The following is a 25,092-nucleotide window of genomic DNA, read 5'->3' on the forward strand; positions in this document are numbered from 1 at the left end:
CTTCATGCTTGAAAAAAGTCAAATTGCAAGTTAGTTAATTTGCAAAATGGCTTATCTGGATTCTTGGTAGAAATGACTGGCATGCAACCACATCTTAAATAACAGAAAAACCAAACCGAAATGAAATAACAATGATAGGAATAGGGAAATGCCTGGGGAAGGAGAAGCTAGAGGTGAAGAACCGGGAAGCAGGAAAAGCAGTCTAATAGAAATGAAAAACAAAATGTGTTCAGATGGTAATTTCATGCAGCATGGGTTTGCATCATACATACCCAGAAAGGATCGCCTGGGTGGAACTTTGATTTCTTCATCCTTACTATCTGCAGCTATATTTTAAAAATAAAAAACAAACAAACAAACAGAAAAGGAAGAAAAGACAAAAAAACAGACGAGTTTGAGAGGCAAGTAGTGTTTTTATCATCCCACCCTTCTCTTCTTTTGAATACTCTTACAGAAAAAGGCCACAATTCTTGAGGTTTCTGTACTTTGTAGAATTATCCTTCCTGCTCACTGACCCATCACTCCAAACCTTATTCTATACCCACACACAACACCCATCCATGCCCTCCCCACCTGTTCCCCTATACTTTTCATCCCTTCACCTTCCAACATTTAAAGGGAAAGACAGAGCAAAAAGTCCCCATACAGATTTGATGAGGTCTAAAATGAAAATAAAGCCACCTAGCTTAACTAGCTTAGTCATGTTAAGACAAAAGGAAATTAAAAGGCAAAAAATAAATTAAAAAGGAAACAAACAGAAAAAAAATCTTCACAGCAAGTTTCTCTGATAAAGATCTCATATCCAAGATATATAAAGAACTGATTCAAATTTGTAAGAAAAAGCCATTCCCCAATTGTTAAATGGTCTAAGGATACAAACAGGATATTCTCAAGGGAAGAAATGCAAGCTATCTATGACCATGTGAACAAATGCTCCAAATCACTATTAATTAAAGAAATGCAAATTAAAACAATTCTGAGTACATCTCACCTCAATTCAGAGTGGCAAAAAATAATTAAAAAAGGGAAAATGACAAATGGCAAAGAATCTGTGGGAAAACAGGCAAATTTATGCACCATTCATTAAAAGACCTGTGAATGAGTACAACTATCCTGGGGAGAGATTTGGAATAATACACAAAAAGTTACTAAACCATGTGTGCCTTCTGAACTACCTATATCACTGGTAGGCTTATACCTCTCCCCCCATCCCCAAGAAAAAGTAAAGGTTTTTATACCCAAAAATATTCATAGCAGCTCTTTTTGTGGTAGTAAAAAACTGGAAACTAAGAGGATATCCAATGACTGAGGAATGGCTGAATAAGTTGTGAATTATACGTATGTAATGGAATGCTATTATGCTGCAAGAAATGGGGAAACAGATGATTTCAAAAAGATGTGGAAAGATTTGTATGAACTGATGCAGAGTGAAGTGTGCAGAACAAGGAGAACAATTTATACTATAAAATCAGTATTATAAAAATGAACAATTCTGAGAACCTTTATAAACTGATGAAGAATGAAATGAGTAGAACCAGAACAATTTATACAATAGCAACAACACTGTAAAAAAAAAAAACTGGAAACTGTAAAAACTATAATCAATACAACTGACCATTCGAGATTCTAGAGGAATAATGAAACATGCTATATCCATCACTGGAATATGACAAATTTAAGCTGCCGAAGGAGACATATAAACTTTTTAATACAGCTGTTAAAGGAATTTGTTGTATTTAACTATACATATTTGGGAAGCGGAAGGGAAAGAAAAAAAGAATTCTGATAATATAAAAAATTGAAAGGTGGTAGGTTTGTAACAGATGTGAAATGTTATATGCACTTTTAGAACAGAATACTATGTTGTTAGTTTTACTTAGCTGGTTTACTTTGTTATAAGAGACCTCCCACAAAACAGAAGTAATCTATAAATTTCTATAAAGTAAAATAAAACATATCAATAAAACTTTTTTCTAAAAGAGAAGGAAATGTTGTTGGTGGAGTTGTGAAATGATCCAACCATTTTGGAGAGCAATTTGGAACTATGCCCAAAGGGCTATAAAAATGTGCATACCCTTTGACCCAGCAACAGCACTTCTAGGGCTGTATCCCAAAAAGATCATAAAAATGGGAAAAATAAAATAAAAATAAAATTAATTTTTAAAATTTTTAAAAAGGGACAGCTAGGTGGCGCAGTGGATACAGCACCAGCCCTGAAGTCAGGAGCACCTGCCTCAGACACATTAACACTCACTAGCTGTGTGACTCTGGGCAAGTCATTTAACCCCAATTGCCTCACAAAAAAAAGAAAAAAAAAAAGAAGGGAAAAGGACCCACATGTACAAAAATATTTATAGCAGTTCTTTTTGTGGTGGCCAAGAACTGGAAATTGAGGGGATGCCCATCAACTAGGGAATGACTGAACAAATTGTGATATATGAATGTAATGGAATACTATTGTGCTATAAGAAATGATGAGCAGGCTGACTTCAGAAAAACCTGGAAAGACTTGTATGCTGAGTGAAGTGAGCAGAACCAGGAGAACATTATACACAGTAACCACCACATTGTGTGATGACTAACTTTGATAGACTTAGCCCTTCTCAGCAATTGTCCAAAAGTTTCATGATGGAAAATGCTATCCACATCCAAAGAAAGAACTGTGGAGTTTGAATGCAGATTGAAGCATGCTATTTGCTATTTTGTTTCTTCTGTTTTGTTTTCTCTTTCTTGTGGTTCCTCCTTTTGGTTCTAATTCTTCCTTACAACATCACTAATGCGAAAATATGTTTAATAGGAATGTATATGTATAGCCTATATCAGACTGCGTCTTGGGGAGGTGGGGGGGAGGAACGGGGAGAAAAATTTTAAACTCAATAGTGTATGGAAGTGATTGTTGATATATCAAAATAAATTAATAAAAGAAATTTTTAAAAAGGAAGGAAATTAAGAGATATGATGGAATACATCACCTTAGGAAGAAAACCTTGTCATTCTCCTGAATAAAAATGTTTACTATTTTCTCCCTTCCTTCTCCCCAGTGAAGATTTCTATTATAATTACACAAATGACCCAAGTTGGTCCAGAGATAAAAACTGCCAACACAACTTTTTATTTTCTTCTTTCCTCCTTACTGCAAGACTGCAGTGAACATCCAATACATTCTCTAAGTGAAGTCAAAAAGCCCATTATCGACACTCCTTCCTCCATCTACTTCATAAGACACTAATGTGTTATGACCTTCATGAAAATCAAGAAGACTCAGGTAACAGCTATAACTAAATCAACGAAGAGTTGGTTAGTTGGTTATTGTCCTTTGTTCTCGAAGAGGACCAAAATGATATCACTATGTTGGACTCAAGTTACAGTGTGTCTGACTGTGGCTAATGAGACCGATATGAGCTCAGAATTCTCTACCACATTGGGGCACAAAAAGTCCATGTGAACATTTGGTATGGATTCTCTAAATTTGTGCATCTCTAATTTTTTTTTTGAGCTACTTCAATTCTGCTTTGTTCATAGAGCACAGCATCTTCTCCGATGAGGGAACGCCATGCTGGGTGGTCTTGTGCTAGTGTCTCCCATGTCACACAATTCCAAAGTTTGGTTTTTTTTTGGTTAGGCCATGGGGTTAAGTGACTTGCCCAGGGTCACACAGCTAGTAAGTGTTATGTGTCTGAGGCCAGATTTGAACAGGTCCTCCTGAATCCAGGGCTGGTGCTCTATCCACTGTGCCACCTAGCTGACCAATTCTAAAGTTCTCAAGAGAGATATTGAGTGTCCTTGTATTACTTTTTCTGACCACCATGTAAGCACCTGCCCTGTATGAGTTCTCCATAAAAGTCTTTTTGGCAAGCATATGTTTGGCATTCGAATAATGTAGCCAGCCCATCGGAGTTGCACTCTCTGCAGTAGAGTTTGAATGCCTGGCAGCTTAGTTCAAGAAAGGACCTTGGTATCTGGTATCATGTCCTGCCAGGTGATCTTCAGAATCTTCCTAATTCAAATGGAAGTGATTCAGTTTCCTGGTATGGTGCTGGTATATAGTCCAGGTTTCAGAGGTATAAAACAATGAGGTCAGCACAACGGCTCTGTAGATGTTCAGTCTGTTAGTCAGTCTAATACCTCTTCTCTCCCACACTTTCCTTTGGAGTCTCCCAAATACTGAGCTAGCTATGGCAATTCGTGTGTCAACCTCATTGTCAATGTGTACATCCCTGGAAAATATACTGCCTAGGTCAGTTAACTTATCCACAGTATTCAAAACTTCTCTATTTGCTGTAACCAATGGTTTCACATATGGGTGGTGTTTCTGGCTGATGGAGCACCTGTGTTTTCTTGGTGTTAATTGTTAGACCAAAATTAGCACAAGCAGCATAGAATCAATCCATACTTTGTTGCGTCTCAATTACAGAGATTGTATTGAGTGCACAATCATCTGTAAACAAAAATCGTGCACCAATATTCCTTCCACTTTAGTCTTAACTGGTAGTCTTTCCAAGTTGAAGAATTTACCATAGTGCGGTAGCTGACCTTGATGCCAGTTCATCCTCTTTGAGAACAGGACTGAAAACATCATGGGATAATGTTTTGAGAGCAAGCATACATCTTTGTTTCATTCCACTGGTGACTGAGAAAGCACAAGACCATTGTCCATTATCCAGAACCCCAGCAAGCATACGATAATGAAATTGACACACAATACCGATGAACTTTTCCAGGCAACCAAATTTTGACATAATTTTCCATAAGCCATCATGACTGATAGCATCAAAGGTCTTAGTCAAATCAACAAACATTGGGTACAGACCTCTGTTCTGCTCCTGGCATTTCTCCTGGAGTCATCGGGCAGCAAACATATTATCAACCATTCCTTGACCCTTTCTGAAGCCACACTGATTCTCAGGTAGATGACCATCTTCCAGGTGAAGAATCAGTCAATTAAGAAGGACTCTGGCAAGAATCTTGCCAGCAATGACTAAGAGAGAGACTCCCCCCATCTGTGGTGATTGTCACAGGACAATCTATTTCCTTTACTTTTACAGATATGAATAATGGAGGCGTCCTTGAATTCCTGGAGGATAACCTCCTCTTGCTTTATAACTGAGAAAATTTCAGTCAGCTTTTGTATGAGCAATTGACCCTCCCTACCCTCCTCACCTCAGGTTGAGGTCAATCCTTCCTAGCCGAAGTTCCATCTGAAGAAGAAGTTTTGAATGCCATTAGGTTCCTTTCATGTGGCAAAGCACCTGGTGCTGATTCTGTTCCAGTTGAGACAAGGTGAACGGTCAATGGCTTCAGCATTGATTAATCACAGACTATTGAAAACACTATGGAAGTGTTCAGTCTATCTCTCTGGGATCATACCTTATCATTAATTAATGTGACTCCATCAGCACTGAATAGTTGAGACGCACCATAGGTCTTTGGCCCATAAATAGGCTTTAGGGCATCATAAGAGAGCTTGGGATTGTTACTATCAGCATAAAACTGAATTTCATCTGCCTTCTTACTGAGCCAACAATTCTGCATGTCTCTAACCTTTGCTTGTATTTTACTTTTGATGGAATTAAATGCTGCCTTCTTAAAGATGGATGAACTACCCTGCTGGTAAGACCTGTGGAGTTCTCATTTTTCATTTAGCAGGTTCTGAATTTCCCCATATTTTTCTTTTGCTTTTTTTTTTCTTTTCGGTGAGGCGATAGGGGTTAAGTGACTTGCCCAGGGTCACACAGCTAGTGTTAAGTGTCTGAGGCTGGATTTAAACTCAGGTCGGCCCTCCTGACTCCAAGGCCAGAGCTCTATTCACTGTGCCACCTAGCTACCCCCCATTATTTTCATCAAATCAATCTTGATGTTTGCAAGTATTCTGACCCAGATGAGCAAATGCAGCCTATACACCAAAACTCTGAAAGCTGCCCACTCCTTTTCTGCTCCACCATTGCCAACTGTGTGTTGGTTCATCTTTCCCTCCAAATTAACAACAAACAGTCCCCACTCAGAGAAATGCTCTAATCTGGTTTCATTAATTCTTCCGATAGCTATTTTGCCTTGAGGCCACAGCTTTCATTGAATGTGAATATTTAGCTTCAAGAGGATAAATCTATGATCAGTCCAGCATATATTGACTTCATTGCTCACATCCTGTCTCTTCTCCTTACAACGACATCATCTATTAAATGCCAATGTTTGCTGCATCCATCAAATTTTATTGTGTTTAGGTAAATGGAAGACAATGTTGATGATGAGAAAATCATGAGATGCACAAGTCTTCAGTAGTAAGTGACAATTGCTGTTGCTGTTTCCAACTCCATTCCTCCAAGGACTCCCTGCCATGTCTGGTAGTCTGAGCCTATTCCAGCATTAAAGTCACCCAGAATTATAAGCTTGTCCTCTTTTGGCACAATGATGATAAGAGTCTCTTCATAAAATTTTTTCTTTTACCTCATCAGGGTTTGTTAAAATGGGAGCACAAGCACTGATGATGGTAACATGGCATTTTCCTGAAGTAACAGTCAAATTGTCACGATCCTTTCATTCACTCCTTTTGGTAGGCATACAAGTTTGTTGACTAGATTAGTTTTGATTGCAAAACCTACACCAGCTTCCCAGCACTCCCCTTCACTGTGGTCACTCCAGAAAACAGTGTATCCAGCTCCAACTTCAGTAAACTGGCCTTCATTTGCCAGTCTTGTTTTGCTCAGGGCTACTATTTATGTGTGATACCTGCTGAGTTCTCTCACTACAAGAGCTGTTTGTCTTTCAGGTCTACTGGATTTTGTGTTGTCTGTAAGTGTGCACACATGCCATGTACCAATGGTAGGAGGAATTATTTTTGCAGAAGTTTTTGTACAATTTTTTGTGTTTCAACTGCAGGGCAGGATCCCTGCCTGCCTCAGTAATCAGGCCAAGGTTGGGTAAGCAGACAAGTTTAAGGGCACCTCTTCTAGCCCCTTCCTTACACCAGGAAGTGAGTAGTGTGATCCTTAAAAGGCTGCTCAGACACCCTGGGGGCTGTCAAATCCCACTGATGCTTTCAGTGAAAAAACAACCTTATGGCCTGGGCCACCTGCATGCAGGGCTGTGACTACAGCTCCCAGCATATATCTGTACCTGCTTTGTCTGTGTCGACACAGGACTCTGAGATAGGTAAAAAGGGTAAGATGGTACGGGTGATGTCTTTTGATTCATGCATAAATTGAATTTAAGCGAGGCAGAGTTGCACAAAGTTATTGGCCTCACTCTCTTCCACAGTCATCACAGTCCAGTGGCAGGATACTCTAAATCTATCTCCTGTCAGGAGGTAGATAGCATATTCCATCCTCTGGAATCAGTAATGGATACTTTATTGATTATAGTTCTTACAGCTTTCAAAATTATTTGCCTATATAGTATTGCTGTATTTACTTATATTATACTATATATAATATAATGTTATGTTATATCATGTTACTATTTTCAATTCTATTCTATTGAATGTCTTCTAAGAGGGCACTGACAGTGCCCAGTGAAGAGTAGAGCTAGAGCTGTAGAGAAATGGCAGGACATAGTCAAGATGACTGGTGATGGCTCAAGACGCAGTGGATGACCTTGGCGTCCTTGATGTCTAACCAATCTCTAAGCACTCCACAGCACCTACTTCAGCTACTTTCATGGCCGTTGAAATAAACTGATCTCATTCACCCATTCCACCAACAGAAGTCTTCACATACTTGGGGTAGTCACCCCGCTAACTCCCCAATGGGTTTGAGACCCCTCAGTTACCCTCAACCTGGTTTAGCCTGTCTGCCAAAATGGTTTACTGGGGTGTGGCCACTGTGCATGCTACAGCTTCTTGGAGCCACAGGTGAGAGTTAGGTGGATCAGGATGACACCAAAGGTGGAAAGTAGTCCAGAAAAGGCCTTGGCAGCCTTCACATCAGAGGTACTAGTCTTCCCTGAACATACCCTACACCCACTTGTAAAGAATAAAGATCTGAGAGACAGCAGTAGCACAGCAGAGTGGGAAAAGGATAGATATACTTTGGAGATGTCATCTTCATCATAGCAGTGGTGGGGATGGTGGTGAGTAGTTAGCAGTAGTAGCAAATATTTATATAATACCTACTATGTGCCAGGAACTATACTAAACACTTTACAAATATTATTTCATTTACAACAACCCTGGGAGGTAGATGCTATTATTATCTCCATTTTATAGATAAGGAACATGAAATAAGTAGAGGTTAAGTGACTTGCCAAGATTCTATAGCTATTAAGTGTCTGAGGCCACATTTGTACTCAAGTCTTTCTGACTCTAGGCTCAGCACACTATCCACCAAGCTGTCTCCATTAGTTAGATGGCTTTTATCTCTCTGTGCCTCAGTTTCCTCAGTTTTATAATTACAAGGTTGATGGCCTAAGTAGATAAGTTACAAGGCTACAATGACAGCAGTTTCCTTCCTCTAAACTACTGGAGGCACATTAATAAATACAGAATCAATGAGAGCTGGTGGGCCAGGTCATTGCAGTTCCCTCCCTGATCCCCAGCACCCATTTAGTAGTTTTCCTTCTCTTCCTCTACCTATTTATTTTTCAAAACAGAGAGCTCTTCAAGGAACCTAGATTCACCACTTACTAATGACCCTACCAGGGGTGGGGAAACCTGCAGCTTCAAGACCACATGTGGCCTTCTAGATCCTTGGGTGCAGCCTTTTGACTAAGTCCAAGTTTTACAGAACAAATCTTTTTGTTAAGGAGATTTGTTCTGTGAAGTTTGGATTCAGTCAAAGGGCCACACTTGAGGGACACACGTGACCTTGAAGCCACAGGTTCCCCAACCCCTTCGCCGAGACCATCACACAACCGTCATCTTCTTTAAAGTAAGGATTAAAAAACTGTACTAACTACCTCTCACAGGGCTGTTGTGAAAAAAGTGCTTTGTAAAATACAAAGTCGGATATAAATTAACAAAATTGGCCTCATAAAACCATTTTCAAGGACACATTAAACTGCCAGTTGTAAATGGGTAAATACTACCTATTTATTTTAATGAGTCTATGGACCAGAGTCTAATGTCCATCTTTGAAGGCTAAGTGCATAAAAGGGAACTAGTAATAGCTGCAGGGGAGAGATGTCTTAGCACTGAATCAACTATGCCCTAGAACAGGGGCTCTTAACCTTGGGAACCTTAGACTTTCTTTTTCCTAAAATTTTGAAAACTGAATTTCAATGTAATTGTTTTCCTTTGTTTTTTATTTTATGCATTTAAAAACATTACTTTGAGGAGTCTATATGCTTCTTCACCTGACTGCCCTTTTGTGTCCAGGACACCAAAGGTTAAGAACTTCTGATCTAGAAGTCCCTTAGTGTCATTTGGATAGTATCTGGAGAAGCTCAAACACATCTCTGCACTCCCTCACACCTATTGCTCTAAAACCTCATTTGAAGTATTCTGCTAACTTACAAACAGATACAACTCACAGTCCTAAAATCAGAGAGCCAAAAGCACCAAGCTGGTCAGCTTCCTTTTTTTTTTTTTGGCATTTGGGCGAAAGCACCAAGCTGGAAACAATACAGGTATTTTGGTTTTATTTCATTTTGTTTGTGAGGAAGGAGAACAGAAAGAAAAAACTTAAAAGCAATAACTCAGACTTATTGGGCCCATAAAGAAAGTGTCTGACCATAGCTATGCATCATTTGTTTAAGACAATATTAGATTTGGCTGCCTTTGAAATGAAATTTCATTAGCAAATAACTGTAAGCAAACACAAATGCAAATTTAACAACTAGTAGTATCTACAGCAGCACTAAACACACAAAGCAGGCACTCTCTAAATGACTTCGGATGGGTTCCGCCTCCAGGAAATAACCAAAACAAAAAAAAAAAGTAGAACACACACCCACTACACAAATATCTTCCTTCCCTTGCCCAGTTTCCTTTTCTCTCAATGATCAGTGTGCTATATCCATATCTAAAAGCTCCTATATTATTGCATCCTAATTAACAGAGGAAGGGAAGGGAATAAGAATTTATTTTGTACCTACTTTGTGCCAGGCACTGAGTGCTATTTCACAAATATTATCTCATTTGATCTTCATTAACAACCCTGTGAAGTAGGTATTATTATCATCTTCATTTTACAAATAAGGAAAACTAAGGCAGAGGTTAAGTGACTTGCCCAGGGTCATGCAGCTAGTTAAATATCTGAGGCCACATCTGAACTCAGGTCTTCCCAATCTAGAACTCTTTCTACTGGCTAGCTGTCTCTCCCTCTGGGAGTCAACAGATGAAGCACAAAAATATAAAATCACAGAGGTAGACAGGAACTCAGAGATGACTTCATATAAGAGAATTACTGACATATAACCAGGAGAAGCCAGGTATCCAGACTACCAGTCCAAAACAGGGAGCAGTGACTAGAGTGCTAGGCCCAGAGTCAGGAAGATCTGAGTTCAAATTTGACCTTGGACACTTACTAAGCTGTGTCACCCTGGGCAAGTCATGTAACCTCGGCCTGCCTCAGTTTCCACATCCATAAAATTAGGATAACAATACCTAACTCTTAGGGTTCTTGTGAGGATAAAATATTATAAATATATAAACATATATATAATATAAAATATATATAATATATAAAAATATATATAATATAATAAATATAAATAAAGCACCTTGCAACCTTAAAAATTATCTTGTAAATGATAGCCATTATTATAAAAATATAATTATCTGGGCCTTTAGTTTTTGCTTCTTCTATCTCCAGTTTCCTATCTTCTCACCAGCTTTCTATTCATTTACTCCTCCCTCAACAGATTAGTCAAAGAAACCTGGTTTACTTGACAGTGGCTCTGGAACAGGGGTTCTTAATCATTTTTGTGCCAGGGATCCCTTTGCCAGTCTGGTAAAACCCAGAGACCCCTTCTCAGATTAATAGGTCTTTTTTTAATGCAAAAAATAAAATACCTAGGACTACAATGGAATCCAATTATACTGAAATACAGCAGAAGAAGAGGACAAAGAAGAGGAAGCCCCTACCAAAGTCACAGACCCCAGATTAAGAATCCTTGCTCTAAGAGCGGCGAGCATTTATTGAAGTTTGAAGATGCACTAGGGAAAATAACTCCCAGTGCTGGGAGCAATTTGGGTGTAATTTCTCCTAATCCATCAGAAATTCAGGAATCAGATAGAGCCAAAGACCTTAAAATGCCTAATGTTCAGAAAACAGTGAGTGTTCCAAACAAATCATGCAAGTAAAAAGAAGATAGCCCTCATACACAGTCATACGCAATGAATATGATGACTGCCTATCTTGTTTAAAAAAAGAGATAGGAATCAACTTGTAAATGGTTAAATAAATAGTGATAAATATTCTTATGCCACAAAGAAAAAGATGAATATAAAGGATTCAAGGAAGCAAGGGAATATTATATGAACTGATACAGTACATAGAACCAGGAATCAGGAAAACAATATACACAAAGGCTACAACAATGTAAATGTTAAGAATAATAAAATAGGGGCAGCTAGGTGGCACAGTGGATAGAGCACCAGCCCTGAAGTCAGGAGGACCTGAGTTCAAATCCGGCTTCAGACCAAACCCTTGACACTTACTAGCTGTGTGACCCTGGGCAAGTCACTTAACCCCAGTTACCTTAAAAAAAAAAAGAATAATAAAATAAAATTAAATGTAGTGATCAAGCTTGGTCCTAGAAAAGAACAGAGAAAATACAGTTCCCTCCCTTTCCTGGAGATGTGGGAAACTATGTGTTTCAAACATTGCATATGCTCTCAGATGCAGGAAATGTTAGCTGTTATATGTGTTGATTTTTTTCTCCTTATTAAGTCTTTGTTACAAGGGAAGATTCACTGGAAATGGGAGGGAAAGAGGAATATATTCAAGAATGAAAAACAAAATTGATAAAAATTTTTAAAGTTAATGGAAAGAGGGTAAAGAAGAATGATTGGCATTTAATAATAGACTGCCTCTCTGGCAGCCAGAAAAAGAACAGTATCACCTCCAAGAGGATCTGTGAGGAAAAAGAAAAAAAAACAGAGATGGCTTCTTTTTTCCTATCAGGAAGCTGAAATTTATCAATTACGGTTCACTCAGGAAAGAGCCCAAAGCTATTTTAGGGGGATCAACCAAACTATGATGGGAGCCATCATTACAGAGCAGATCAGCTATGACTCAGATCCAGTAAGGTCCTTTGGGTCCAATGTTCTTCCCATTCTATCTGTGGTTCTATAAAGCAGGTAGCTTCGCATCTGCTAAACATTCCTCAATTAGTTCATGCAAAGAAAGTATACAGTAAGAGCTGCCCTGAAGATCACTTTCAAAAACACCATTTTGAACTACACATATGGAGGAAATTTAGGATATATGTAAGCTATTCAAACTCTACATTAGGGCAGCTAGATGGCACAATGGATAGAACACCGGCCCTGAAGTCAGGAGGACCCGAGTTCAAATCTGGCCTCAGACCAAACACTTGACACCTACTAGCTGTGTGACCCTGGGCAAGTCACTTAACCCCAGTTGCCTGAAGAAAAAAAAAAACTCTACATTAAATTTCTCTCCCTTCTAGAACATGCATGAGTTTTTCTTGTAATGGAAAATTATAACTTCACATTAAATCTGGACTGATTCATACCTTGAGTGGGAGAAGAATGAAGATCCATGTAATAAAATGTTAAATCTGATCAATTAATAGGTTCCCTACCCCTCTTGCTTCCTTCTACCCATCCCCAGCAAACTTTTCCTCTCCAAAACAATCCATCTCCAATTTCTCATACTCAGGAACTAATCTTAGTTCAGGCAAGAGGGGCCAATTCCATGTTGGAACCAACCCTGTGTATAATGACTGAAGAAAATTTCAAGGGGATTCCCATCAATCGGGGAATGGCTGAACAAGTTGTGGCATATGAATGTAATGGAATACTATTGTGCCAGAAGAAATGATGAGCAGGCGGACTTCAAAAAAACTTGGAAAGACTTACATGAACTGATGCAGAGTGAAATGAGCAGAACCAGGAGAACATTATATACAATAACAGCCACATTATGGGATGATTGACTTTGATAGACTTAGCTCTTCACAGAATGTAAGACAACTCCAAAAGATTCACGATAGAAATTGTTATCCATACCCAGGGAAAGAAATATGGAGTCTGAATGTAGACGGAAGCATACTATTTGCTCTCTGTTTCCTTTGTTGTTTTGTTTTATTGCTTCATTCTTGTGGTTCCTCCCATTAGTTCTAATTGTTCTTTACATCATGTCTAATGGGAAAATATGCTTAACATGAATGTATATGGAGTGCCTATATTGGATTGCACACCATCTCGAGGCAGGGGGAAGAAGTGGGAGGGGAAGAAAATTTAAAACTCAAAATCTTCTGGAAGTGAATGCTGAAAACTAAAAATAAATTTATTAAATAAAAATTTTTTTAAAAAGAAAGTTTCAAAGATACACTATATTATTTTTTCCTTTCAGCTATATGCAGTTGCTCTCGGTCTAATAAGCACCTGAAAAGAAATGAAGAGGTCAAGTAACATCACAAGGACTATAACCACACTGAGATTTATTCCCCAATTGATAGCTGTACAAGTCTGTATAGTGGAGAACTCACCAACACACAGGATGTTCCTTGACCAAATTCCCCCTAGCACTAAAATAAAAGCCAAGGGAATCCATGAAATGACGTTTTAAAGTCAACATCCCACTAAATTACTATACTTTTTTTCTTTTGAATCTTCTGAAGTCTCAGCCTAGCATTCAAAACCTTACTGACAGGCGACATTCAAAAGCTAATTCTGCTAATGGCAAGGCATATGTTGTAGGTAGGCATGGGAAAACAAGAATCTCAGTGATGTAGGACTAACTAGCCATGTCTTCTCACATACTTTAGAAACATCTAGAGCAGGAGTTCTTGACCTAGAATTCATGAGCTTGTGGGGTTTTTTTTTAGTTTTTTTTTTTTGTTTGTTTGTTTTTTAGGCAATTGGGGTTAAATGACTTGCCCAGGGTCACATAGTTAGTACCTGTCAAGTGTTTGGTCTGAGGCCGAATTTGAACTCACGTCCTCCTAACTTCAGGGCCGTTCTATCCACTGAGTCACCTAGCAGCCCCTGGTTTTTTTTTTAATATATTTTGATCATTGTATTTCAATATCACTTATTTCCTCTGTGAGCCCATATGTTTTCTTTTAAGCATTTAAAAACTTTACTCTAATAGAGATCCAGAGACTTCATCAGACTGCCAAAGGGGTCCATGACATAAAAAAGGTTAAGAACTCTTGCTCTGTTTAACTTTGAGCTCTCTATCCTTTCACAATTCAATATGCAAAGAATAGAAACAAACTTGTCACCTATAAAAATGAAAGTTACTGCTGTCCTCAAATGTTTAGGCCTTCCCCTTCCCACCCTTTTCTCTAGAAAGAATAACTTTCCTATTGAAATCTTTAGCTTATAAAAGGCTCCAGCAGCTTCCTCATTAAACTGAATGCAAGCATGAGAACAATTTATAAGAGCTTCACCTTTCAGGCTAAGGACAAGGCATTCTTCTGTGGCTCATCCAGGTAGAAGGTGGATGATGGATTGAGGAGCTGACAAGCTTTTCAGAAGAGAAGCAGAAACATATGAGGAGAAAACTGATGCTGATGAGTTCACCTGACTCGGTACTTAAGAGGACGTATCAGGTTACAAAAGGCTAGCCTAAAATCAAGCTGCACTGTGGTCACTTTAAAATAAAGTGTTTCCCTCTAAATTGTTGCCCATTTTTCTATATTGACACATGCAGATAAAACAAAACACATTTCTGTTTTTCTCTGGAATATACTGTGAGCTATGTGTCTTTCTTTTACAAAGTAGACACTCAGGAGATAGTTGATTCAATTTGGACTCAAAATTGGAGAGTTCAACATGTTTTCCCTATGATCTTCAATACATCAAAATTTCTGCATAGAAATAAGTTTAGGAGTTAATACCAAGTTTTGTATTAATTCATCCAAGTAACAAAAAGTTCATAGGTCAAAATATTCCATGACTGTTGTATCTGCTTATGATTGAGTAACTTATACCCGTCACAGCAGTCCTGAATATATTTAGGTCAGTATTTGACAGTACACCTGTCAACAAACATAAATCACTAATGTTAGCTTTTGTTTTGAATCAAAACACCACACCTCTTCTTTATAGAAGCATTTTTGAAGCAGCAAGTGAGTGATAAAAATTAAGTTTGGTATAGACAATCACCTTATTTCTTGTCACGTATTTTTTTCAACAATCTCTTCTGCTGAGAGAAAACAAGAAAGAATACATACCACTTTGCAAATGTCAAGTCATCTCTCCCTTCATTCATGTCTAGCTTTGTTGCCTAGAAGCTGCTAGCTGAAAAACATGCTAAGTTTCAAACAAGTATATAAGAGGCAATCAACACTTAGGGCTCAGGCTCTCCTGCAGTATTCAAGCAGTTCAGTAAGGACATTGTGCTACATTTGCTACATTTTATAGTTATATTTTGTAGCTAATTTTATAGTTAATTTTGCTACATTCTATTTAGTTTCAGAAACCTGCTTCTTTGGTTACCTCACTTTTTTTTTTTTAAACTATTAAACCCTGGACACTGTTTCAGATAAAGGTAATGAGAGCCTGTTTCTAATCATTTCAGACACAAACAGCAAGCAATTTACCTAGTGTCACTGGGTAAAAACACAACTAAGGCTTTTGTGTTATTTTCCATGGTGATGACTAATACTAGGGGAGAAGCTCCCCCATGCCCTGCTAATGGACAACCTGATCATATTTCAGGCAGTTACATGACTTCTGGCTGGGAACCTAGTAGGTCCTGGGCAGTCAAAGTCCACAAAGGTCATGGAACAGGTTGAAATGGAGAAAAAAAAAAGAGGGGAGGGGGTTTAAATTGAAGGCCATAAAGAATATCAGAATTATCAAGGCAAAGATTTAAAAGCATAAGTCACTTGAAAGATTATAAGAAATAATTAGGAGCTTCATTCACCCTTTATTAATATCCTTGCTTACTTGATAGAATGTGACATAATAAGGTTGACCTTATTTTCATATTGTACAACTTTAAACAAAAATCATTATTTTTAAAAAACAGGAAGAAAAAAAAAAGAGGCTGCTTACTGATCAGCCAGCTTACTGGAAGCCAGCAGAAACCATAGGGAAATAATGACAATCATTACCATCATTAATAGTTCTAAGGACATTGAATTCAGAAAGTATCTAACTCACCTTCCACTAAAACTGTGACAGCTTAGGCTGACCAAAGATTTCTCTTAATTGAAAAACAGAAGCATGGAAAGAAGAAAAAAAAAAAAAAGTAAAGAGTGAGGTCTACTGAAGAGACCAGGAATGTCAGGAATAGAAATTAAGGAACAACCAAGCAGAAGGTCACCCCAAGACAATTCCAAACTGATAAATGCTTCATATAGCTCAAATCCCTAGGAGAAGGAATACACTAGATAAAGAGTTGGCTTACTACCGAGGACATCTAAAACCTAAGATCCATATCATATGAGAAAAAAAATCTCAGAACATGGCAAAAACATAGAAGGGATGAATAGAGGCAGTAGTCTACAAGAGTCAGAAAAGCCAGCCTCGACTTTTTAGTAACTCCACAGGAGAAGTCAAGATCTCTCATACAGAAAAATAAAAGTGCCTTCCACTTACAAGATTACAACAGTAGCAATAATTTGATAAAGTTATAATTTTTAAATCTATAACTCCCTGAAGCCTTGTAGTTAGGAAGACCCGAGTTAAAAATCCAGCTTCTGACACACACACTGGCTATAGGACCCTAGGCAAGTCAATTAACCTCTCATACCCCAAGCCCTCTTTAAAACAGAGGTTCTTAAATTCTTTGTGTATCATGGACCCTTTTGGCAGTCTGATGAAGCCTAATGTTTTAAAAAATGCATATAATATGCAGAGTATTGAAACTAGTCACACTAAAGTATAGATATCAAAATATTTTTTAAAACAAGTTCACAGACACAAGGTTAAGAACCCCTGCTCCTATAATAAGGCTGCTGAGCAGGTGCCGATATACTTTGGTAAAGAAAGATTCTTACCAGGTGCTCCTGCTATGTGTAAAATCACAGTCCAAAAAAATAAATAAATGGCTAGCCCTAGCTCCAATTTAACCATGAATTTGTCTGTGTACACAGAACACATTAACCTACAAGCGGAGAATCAGATTATATATACAGAAGCTAAACAGTCATCATGAGAACAATGATAAGATTTCTTTATTTACAAGCTACATTTGATGTTAGTGAGATATTAAATCATCATTCTTTAGTCTGCCTGGTCAACAACCTTTGCTGACCTAGAAGCCTGGCCAGAAAACATTAGAAAAGTAATACATTCTCTTTTCTAGTCCTGAATTTGCATGAAACAAAGGTTAGAGTTAGTGCTGCATGTCATGCAGAACTTCCCAGAATTTGGACATAATTGTGCTTTGAAGAGATGTTAGCTTTAGCCAATATTCAACCTACTTTTTAAGTTAGTGATTGGAAATTAGCCTTCTAGCATCTATTGCAGGTGATTATAAGGAGTATGAAGACATATAAAAGCTCTTATGTAATCCAGATGACAATGAGGCATGTTTTATATACTAATTTAGAATGATTCTTGCATATAAATACAATAACTAGTTATTAATCACCAACCTGCAAAGGAACGACGTTTTAAATTCAGCTCATTTGTCACTCGAACTTCAGTACAGAGTTTCAACATCAGTAACATAGTAAGGATCATAACAATGCTTTGCCAAAGAAGAGGAGATTCAAAATGCCTTCCAAACCTAGGGAGATAAAGAAAATACATCAGAAGGCATCAAGTCACAGGCAATGCTTTTCTCCCCTTTTACCCTTCACTATTTCCAAACTTTTTCATTAACAACAGTACTCATGACAACCACCACCAGTGATGCACAGGCTTTGGTAAGACCACTTATTTATCTTAGAGCAGGGGCTTTTAACCCTTTCTGTGACATGGAGCCTTCTGAGAGTCTGGGGAAAACCTATGTCCTCCTCAGATTCATATTTCTAATTTGCCTACATTTATAATTGAAGAAATACTAAATTTCAGTTAGAAGTTAGTGGAAATAAAGATGCAGCTATGTTCACAAACACCCCCCCCATCTCCCAGAATCCTATCTACCTGCCTCCTTGGGATGTCTGTGAACCTTGGGTTAAGAAGCTCTACCTAAGAACAAAACATTATTACTTTTGCCTTAGAAGTGGATTTACTTGGAACTTGAGTTTAAAGATGGGAAAAGACCTCAGATCATCCGATCCAATTTCACCCTTTTACATAAGAGGGAACAGTGGCAGGGGGTTACTAGGTTAAATGACTTGTCCCAGGTCACACAGGTAGTAGCAAAACCATGATTTCAACTCAGTTACTCTAACTCTAGAACTAGTTCTCTTTGCGTTACATCATGCCAGCATAGGTAAGAATTCTGGGCCTGGAGTCTGTAAGATCTAAGTTACAATCATTTCTTTTACTCTTACTAGCTGTGTGACCATAGGCAAATCACTTAATCTATCTAGGCCTCAATTTGATCATATGTAAAATGAAAATAATGATACCTGTAGTACCTACCTAATGGGGTTTTTGTAAAGCTCAAAAAAATAAAGCACTTTGCAAACTTTAAAATGATATATAAATGTCAGCTATTGTTATTATTAAATGCCTTATATTCCTTCATATCTGTTCCCATTTAATTAAGAAAGCAAAGGGAAAAAATTCTACTTCCTTTACTGATCCATGAAAACTCACCTATCAACTGTAGGTCTGAGTATATAAAGCTCTTCACAACCTGGCCACTTTCTATCTTTCCAGTATTCTTGCATATGACTCTCCTGGCCTCCTTACTACTTTTTGAACACAATGGTTTGTATCCTCCCTTCTCCTTGCCATTGCCCTGGGTGCCCCTCCCCCCCCATTCCTGGAATCCTTTCCCTCTGAGGATCCCAAGTTTCCTTCAAGACTCAGCTTAAATGCCACCTTCTGGAAGAGATCTTTCCCAGCTCCCCCAGCTGTTAGTGCCTACCCTGCTACTTCTACCTTGATAGCATCTATTTTATATGTACCTTTATGTACACATGTGTGTACATAAATATAAAAATATTTTATACTGTATAATTATATTATATGTTATATAATATATACATTATATTATATAAAAATATAAGCTCCCAGAGAGTAGGGACTGTTTTTGTTTTTTGTCTTTCTGTTTCCAGTGCTAGAACACTTTGTAAATGCTTGTTGAATGACTGATACACACACAGAGTTTATATATCTAAATAGCTAGTTTTGTACTGTCCACAATCCAGTCTCAGGCATGACTTATGACACACACTAAACTCTTTTGACACAGTGTTGCTTTGGTTGTTGTTAACAGTGGTGGTTAAATTCAGTTGTGTCCAACTCTTCATGACCCCATGGACACTATCGTCCATGGGGTTTTCTTGGTAAAGATACTGGAGTGGTTTGCCATTTCCTTCTCCATAGAATTAAGGCAAACAGATTGTGACTTGCCCCAGGGTCACTTAGTTAGCAAGTGTCTGAGACTGGATTTGAACTCGGGTCTTCTGGACTCCAGACCCAGCACTCTATACTGTACCTACCTTGCTTAGAAAAGTCATGGAACTTCTGAACCGGAAAGGATTTTAGAAATCATCCAATCCAATTCTTCCATAAGAAAACAGAGCTTTGGAAATGTAAGATGATTTGTCCAAGGTGATACAGTAAACGGCAGTTATGACTTGGACCCTAATTCTCCTGCCTGAGTCATCTGCCCTTCCACAATTTCTATCCTCTTTCAAAATCCCCTTCTATATAACAGAAAGGGAAGCAACCGGATACTCAAAATAGAGAATTCTCTTCTGACTGACAAGGCCAGGAGTCCCAAACTCCTGTAGTCTTGTTTCCTATGAATTACACACACAGGAAAACCACTTTATGAACAGCTGCCTCCAGCTTGAACAACACAAACAACTGGTAAGGCTGCCAAGCAATGGCAGCTGTTTAGAACTCTACAAAACACGAACAGAAAGAGCAAGATAAAGTGACTATCACACAAACATACATTCATTCAAAATTTATCAAATTCCTACTGTCTTTCAGAGAACTGCATTGGGCATTAGAGAAAATGCAAAGCTTGGATAAAGACAGTCCCTTCAGGGAGCTTCTCATCTAGTAAAAGAACGACCCAAACACAGATAGCCATAATATACAGTTGGAAAGAAATACAATTAGAGAGGTACAAAGTGTCATGTGAATCAAAAGGTCATCACTGTTCACCTTGGGCATTCTACTATCAAAATGACACCAACCTGTAAACTCCATGAGGCCAGAGCCCATATCTTACCTTAACATGTAACCCCTCCCCCCCACCTTAGCACTAACACAGTGCTCTGACCGTGAAAAGTCACCAATAAATGTTTGTTACTTAATTAAACCACACTTATTAGACTTAGAACTCCCTCTATCAGTGCAGTCAGCTGTCTTTCCTGCAACATACAGTATTTAAGAATTGCCCCAGGGAACCAGGAGGTTAAGACAGATTGTCTAGAGTCATAAAGTCAGTCACAGGGTAGACTTGAACTCTGACTCTGAGGTCAGCTATTATCCACTAACCAGGCTGCCTTTCTGGTAATTGAATTAAGAAATCTAGATAGCCCACCTGATTCAAGGGCAGGTAGAACAAATATGTCTTCTATGGTTTTGCCATCTTTACCGTACAGTTTAAGTGCAGCCCTCTAAATTAATTCAGCCTACTCCAATATTTCTCTCCTCTGAACTTCATAGAACTATTGAGTTGGAAGTGAACTCAGAGACCATTTACAATCCATCCCTTCTCTCTATAAATAACTAACAGGTAGTCATTCAGTTTTTATTTGAAGGTCTCCTAAGGAGGAGAGCTCACTACCTTCTGAGCACATTCCACTTTAAGATAACTTGAATTGTGAAAACTTTTTTCTTTACATCAAATAAAAAAAAAAGTTTCTTCTTCACAACTTCCAACCAGGACCCCTAGATTTATTTTCTGATGCTAAACAGAACAAATCTAACCCCTAGGACAGTTATCATGTATGTCCCCACTAAGTCTTCTCTCCTCCAAGCCAGATATCCCCAATTTCTTCAGCTATACCCATATGGCATGATATCAAGGCCTTTCACTATCCAGGTGCTTTTCAACACTTTCCAGCTTTTTCACATCCTTCCATACATTGTAGTGCCCAGAACTAAACACAAAACTCTAGACTCATCCATCCGGAGCAGAGTACAGAAAGACTATCACCTCTTGATTCCTAGAAAGTAAGCTTCTCTTAATGCAATTCAAGGGGGCATTTTTGGTTCTCATCACACATACAATAATGCTGACACACAGTAAGTTTGTACACTAAGATTTCTAGATCTTTTTCAGACAACCTGCTGCCGAACCATGCTTTCTCCATTTTGCACTTGTGAAGTCCATTTCTTGAACCTTACTTTAAGCCTTTAAATTCATCCCAAATAAATTTCATCTCCTTAGATTCCCTTGTATTTATAATCATTCATACATTCAGTGCTTATTTGTTCTCTACTCTAATAGAATCTAAATTTTGTCTCTGTATCCCTGGCAACTAATACAGAATAAATGCTTCAACTGAAATAATGGTACCATGTGGTGGTATTGTCTTCCCCTAACTAGATTAAAAGCTCCTTGTAGGGTTCATGTTTTATGATTCTTTGGTAATCCTCAAAGTGCCTAATACAGTATTGAAGACCAAGTATAAAGCCTTAATATAAATTCTCCTGTTTGCTTTTAAAGGCCTCTATAACCTAGACTTTTCCTAATTTTCCAGTCCTCTTATATATACTCTTTGATCCAATGGCTCTGGCCTCTTTGCCCTTCCTCAAATCTGGCAATACACGTGGTGGTTTCCTTCAAGTCTGAACTAGTCCTATCTTGAACAAAAAGCCTTTCCCAGGCCTCCTTAATTTAAGTACATTCCCTCTGAGATTATTTCCAATTTACCCTGTATATATCCTGTTTCTACATAGCTATTTGCATATTGTTGCCCTGAATTGTGAGCTCCTTGAGAGCAGGAACAGGTTGTTGGTCTTTCTTTACATCCCCAGTACTTAGTACAGCATCTGACACAGAGTAAGTAGTTAATGCTTGTTAAGTATTGACTAACAATAAAAATCCGATCAATTCATGCTACTCCTCAATGTTTAGTGATTTATCTGCCACTTTAGAAAATGGGAATAAATATTAGGTCAAAAATTATATCACTGGGCTATGAAATTCCAATCAGTCAGAATTTGAGAGTAATAGAATTTCAAGGCTGGAAAGGGAACTAAGAGATCATTTAGTCTAACTCACTCATTCATTTTACAAATGGGGAAATTCAGGCTCAGTAAAATAAAATGCCAGCCAGTCAAATTAAAACTTCAAATACCTGATTCTCAGTGGAGTTTCTATTACATCATGCTGTCTACCTAGAAAAAATATCTTCTGCTTTTCACTGAAATGGAACTATGACCATATCAAAAAGGTTTCCACTATAAATTTGTTAAAGTGAAAATAAAAGTAACAAAAGTAAGAGCATTTCAAAAAAACAGAGAAAAAGACAAAGTTTAGAAAGTCACTCTAAAATGTACTTAGATGTTTACAAGTAATATAATCACACATCGAGGAGACCTGTGATTTCATTGATTTGAGCAACTTGGGGTGGGGAGGAAATTTCCCCTACCAATGCAAGTCAACACTTCCTCTGCAGCTTAGCCTTAGAGTTGCCTAGAGCCCTGACAGGTTAAGTAACTTGCCCCTGGTCACACAGCCAATATGTGTGAAAGAGCTGAATACAGGTATTCCTGGTTTCTAGATTTCTATCCATTACAACACCCACATGACAAAAAAGTAATAAATCAATCTTTGAGCAAGTCACAAAACTGCTTTTTTTTTATAGATAAATGTTATCCTTTTAGATGAGGTATTGTAGAGAAAAGACAAAGTAAAAAGTTTCTGCAAGCATGAAGTCTTCATTTGAATGGTTGGAGACTTGACATGTGTTTGAAAATTTTAAGAACTTTATGTATATTACATGTATATATTATGCATATTACATGATTTCTAACTATGTTATGAAAGCAGTGCAGTATCATAGAAAGATCACTGGACTTTATGTTAGAAGACATGCTGTTGAGTCCTGTCTTTGCTCTTTTCTAGCAGAAAAATTTTGGACAAGCAACTTAACTGAATCTCTTAAAACAGTTGTAATATTTGAACTACCTGCCTTACAATGTTCTGTGAAGGTCAGATAGAATTAGTGTAGTCAAATACTTTGTAGCGACTATATTAATCTAAGCTTTTCTTTCATCTTATTTCTTTTTTAAGTGTTAGAAAGGACTTTAGAATTCATTTCTAATTCTGTATTACAGATGAGGAAACTTGAAGCCCATAGAGTTTTGTGACTTGCTCAAAGATTGATTTAACCCTGGAAAAAAAAAAAGCAACTTTAAAAGCACTCATAATCAAGTCAGACAATTTTGGTTTATGATTTCTGAGAAGAGGAAGGACTGACTGGTCAAAAGAGACTACTTCCTCAAAATTCCCATCATAATAGAGCAATGGCAACACTAAAAACAAATCAAAACAAAACCAGAAACTCTCAAAGCATAGGCAAAGGATCTCAAAAGAAATGGAGCTTAGAGCAAGAATTTAAAAAAAAAAAAGCAAAATTTCCCAATGTGATGAAGGTTTCTTTAATTTAAAAAAAAAATTCTAATGCCAAAATGTCAGAAGGAAAATAAAATTAGCAACCAAAAAAGGAGGGGGGGAGAGCATCTTAACCTGATGCCTATAATCAAACATTTATTAAGCACTTCCTGTGCCTGATGCTAACAAGAAAATCCCTATCCTCAAGTAGCTCACATTCCATCTGAGAAGAAAGCATTTAACACATAAGTAAATACAAAGTATATACAAAGCAAACACAAGGTAATTTGGTAGAGGTGGGGAAGGCATGAAAATCAGAAAAGGGCTCAAGTATAAGTGTCTGAAGCTAGGGATGCTAAGAGGCAAAGGGAGGAGGGAGTGAATTCCAGGCATGAGAGGCAGTTTGTGAAAAAAACACACTGACAGGTAATACAACTTTTACACTTAGGAAGAACACCAAGTAAAGAAGCCTGGAAAGACAGGCTACAGCCAGATTGTGAAGGGCTTTAAATGCCAAACAGAGGAGTATGTATTTTAGCCTAGAGGCAATAAGGAGCCAGTAGAACTCTTTAAGCATGGGGGCAGGAAGGCTGGCATGATCAAACATGTGCTTTAGCAATACCAATTAACTGAATTTGCCAGCATCCTCAATCTAACCAACCTAAGAATGTTTGCCAACATCTGCAATCTGACTAACCTGAATCCTACCCACACAGAACTCTGAAAATCTGTGAGTTTGATGTTGTCACATAACTTCTACAACTGCCAAGGGAGGATTAGCATTATAAATCAGATTCCTGCTTGCCCCCTTCTCCCTCCCAGCAAGCCCTGGCAGAAAACATTTCACTTTAGTGAGAGGAACCTTGTAGGGTATCCATACCGGCGGCATAAACAAACAAAACTTAAGGAGAATAAATGGTCATTGACAGTCTTCTGAAAAATGACAAAGAGGAAGACCCACTGCCAAAGTAAAGAAGTCAAATCAGTAGATTTTCAGGAGAACACAGTCTGGAGCTCCTGAGACATAGCATTCGAGGCAAAGGACATTAGGGAATGTTTCACTAGCAAACTGTGAGAAAAGATATGCCCATTTAATGGAGACAGAACTTCGAGTCCTGAAGCAATTCTCTAAGATTACACATGGCCCTAGCCAGAAGAACCAAAAAAGTCTCCAGTTCCCTTTCAATTCATTTAACTTGATATCTACCCAAACCCTACTCTCTACTGTATATCCCAGTGGCTAGCCAATTTTCTACAGCTGAGAGGCAAACCTTCAGAAAAAGGAAAATGTTAAGAAGCTAAAGGTAAAACAAACAGAAGAATATCCAAAAAATGTTTAGGAAAAGAAAGATAAAAACTTCGGGGTTAA

At 38.0% G+C, this 25,092-nt stretch overlaps 1 protein-coding gene across 4 annotated transcripts in view; it reads right to left on the bottom strand.

Annotated features, from left to right (window-relative positions):
- Positions 1–25,092, bottom strand: part of PQLC1 (PQ loop repeat containing 1) — a 150,723-nt gene that overhangs the window by 116,812 nt on the left and 8,819 nt on the right. For 3 of the 4 annotated variants that reach the window (XM_027852427.1, XM_027852429.1, XM_027852428.1), the window contains exons 3-4: positions 17,677–17,810; positions 273–326 (exon numbers count right to left, since the gene is read on the bottom strand). In XM_027852427.1, coding sequence (XP_027708228.1) covers positions 273–326; positions 17,677–17,810 — 188 coding nt within the window. The remainder of the gene's footprint in view (positions 1–272; positions 327–17,676; positions 17,811–25,092) is intronic. The other variant, XM_027852430.1, reaches the window with a different exon arrangement.

This window comes from Vombatus ursinus, unplaced genomic scaffold, assembly GCF_900497805.2.
Source record: "Vombatus ursinus unplaced genomic scaffold, bare-nosed wombat genome assembly UNPS02009573.1, whole genome shotgun sequence".
NCBI lineage: Eukaryota > Metazoa > Chordata > Mammalia > Diprotodontia > Vombatidae > Vombatus > Vombatus ursinus.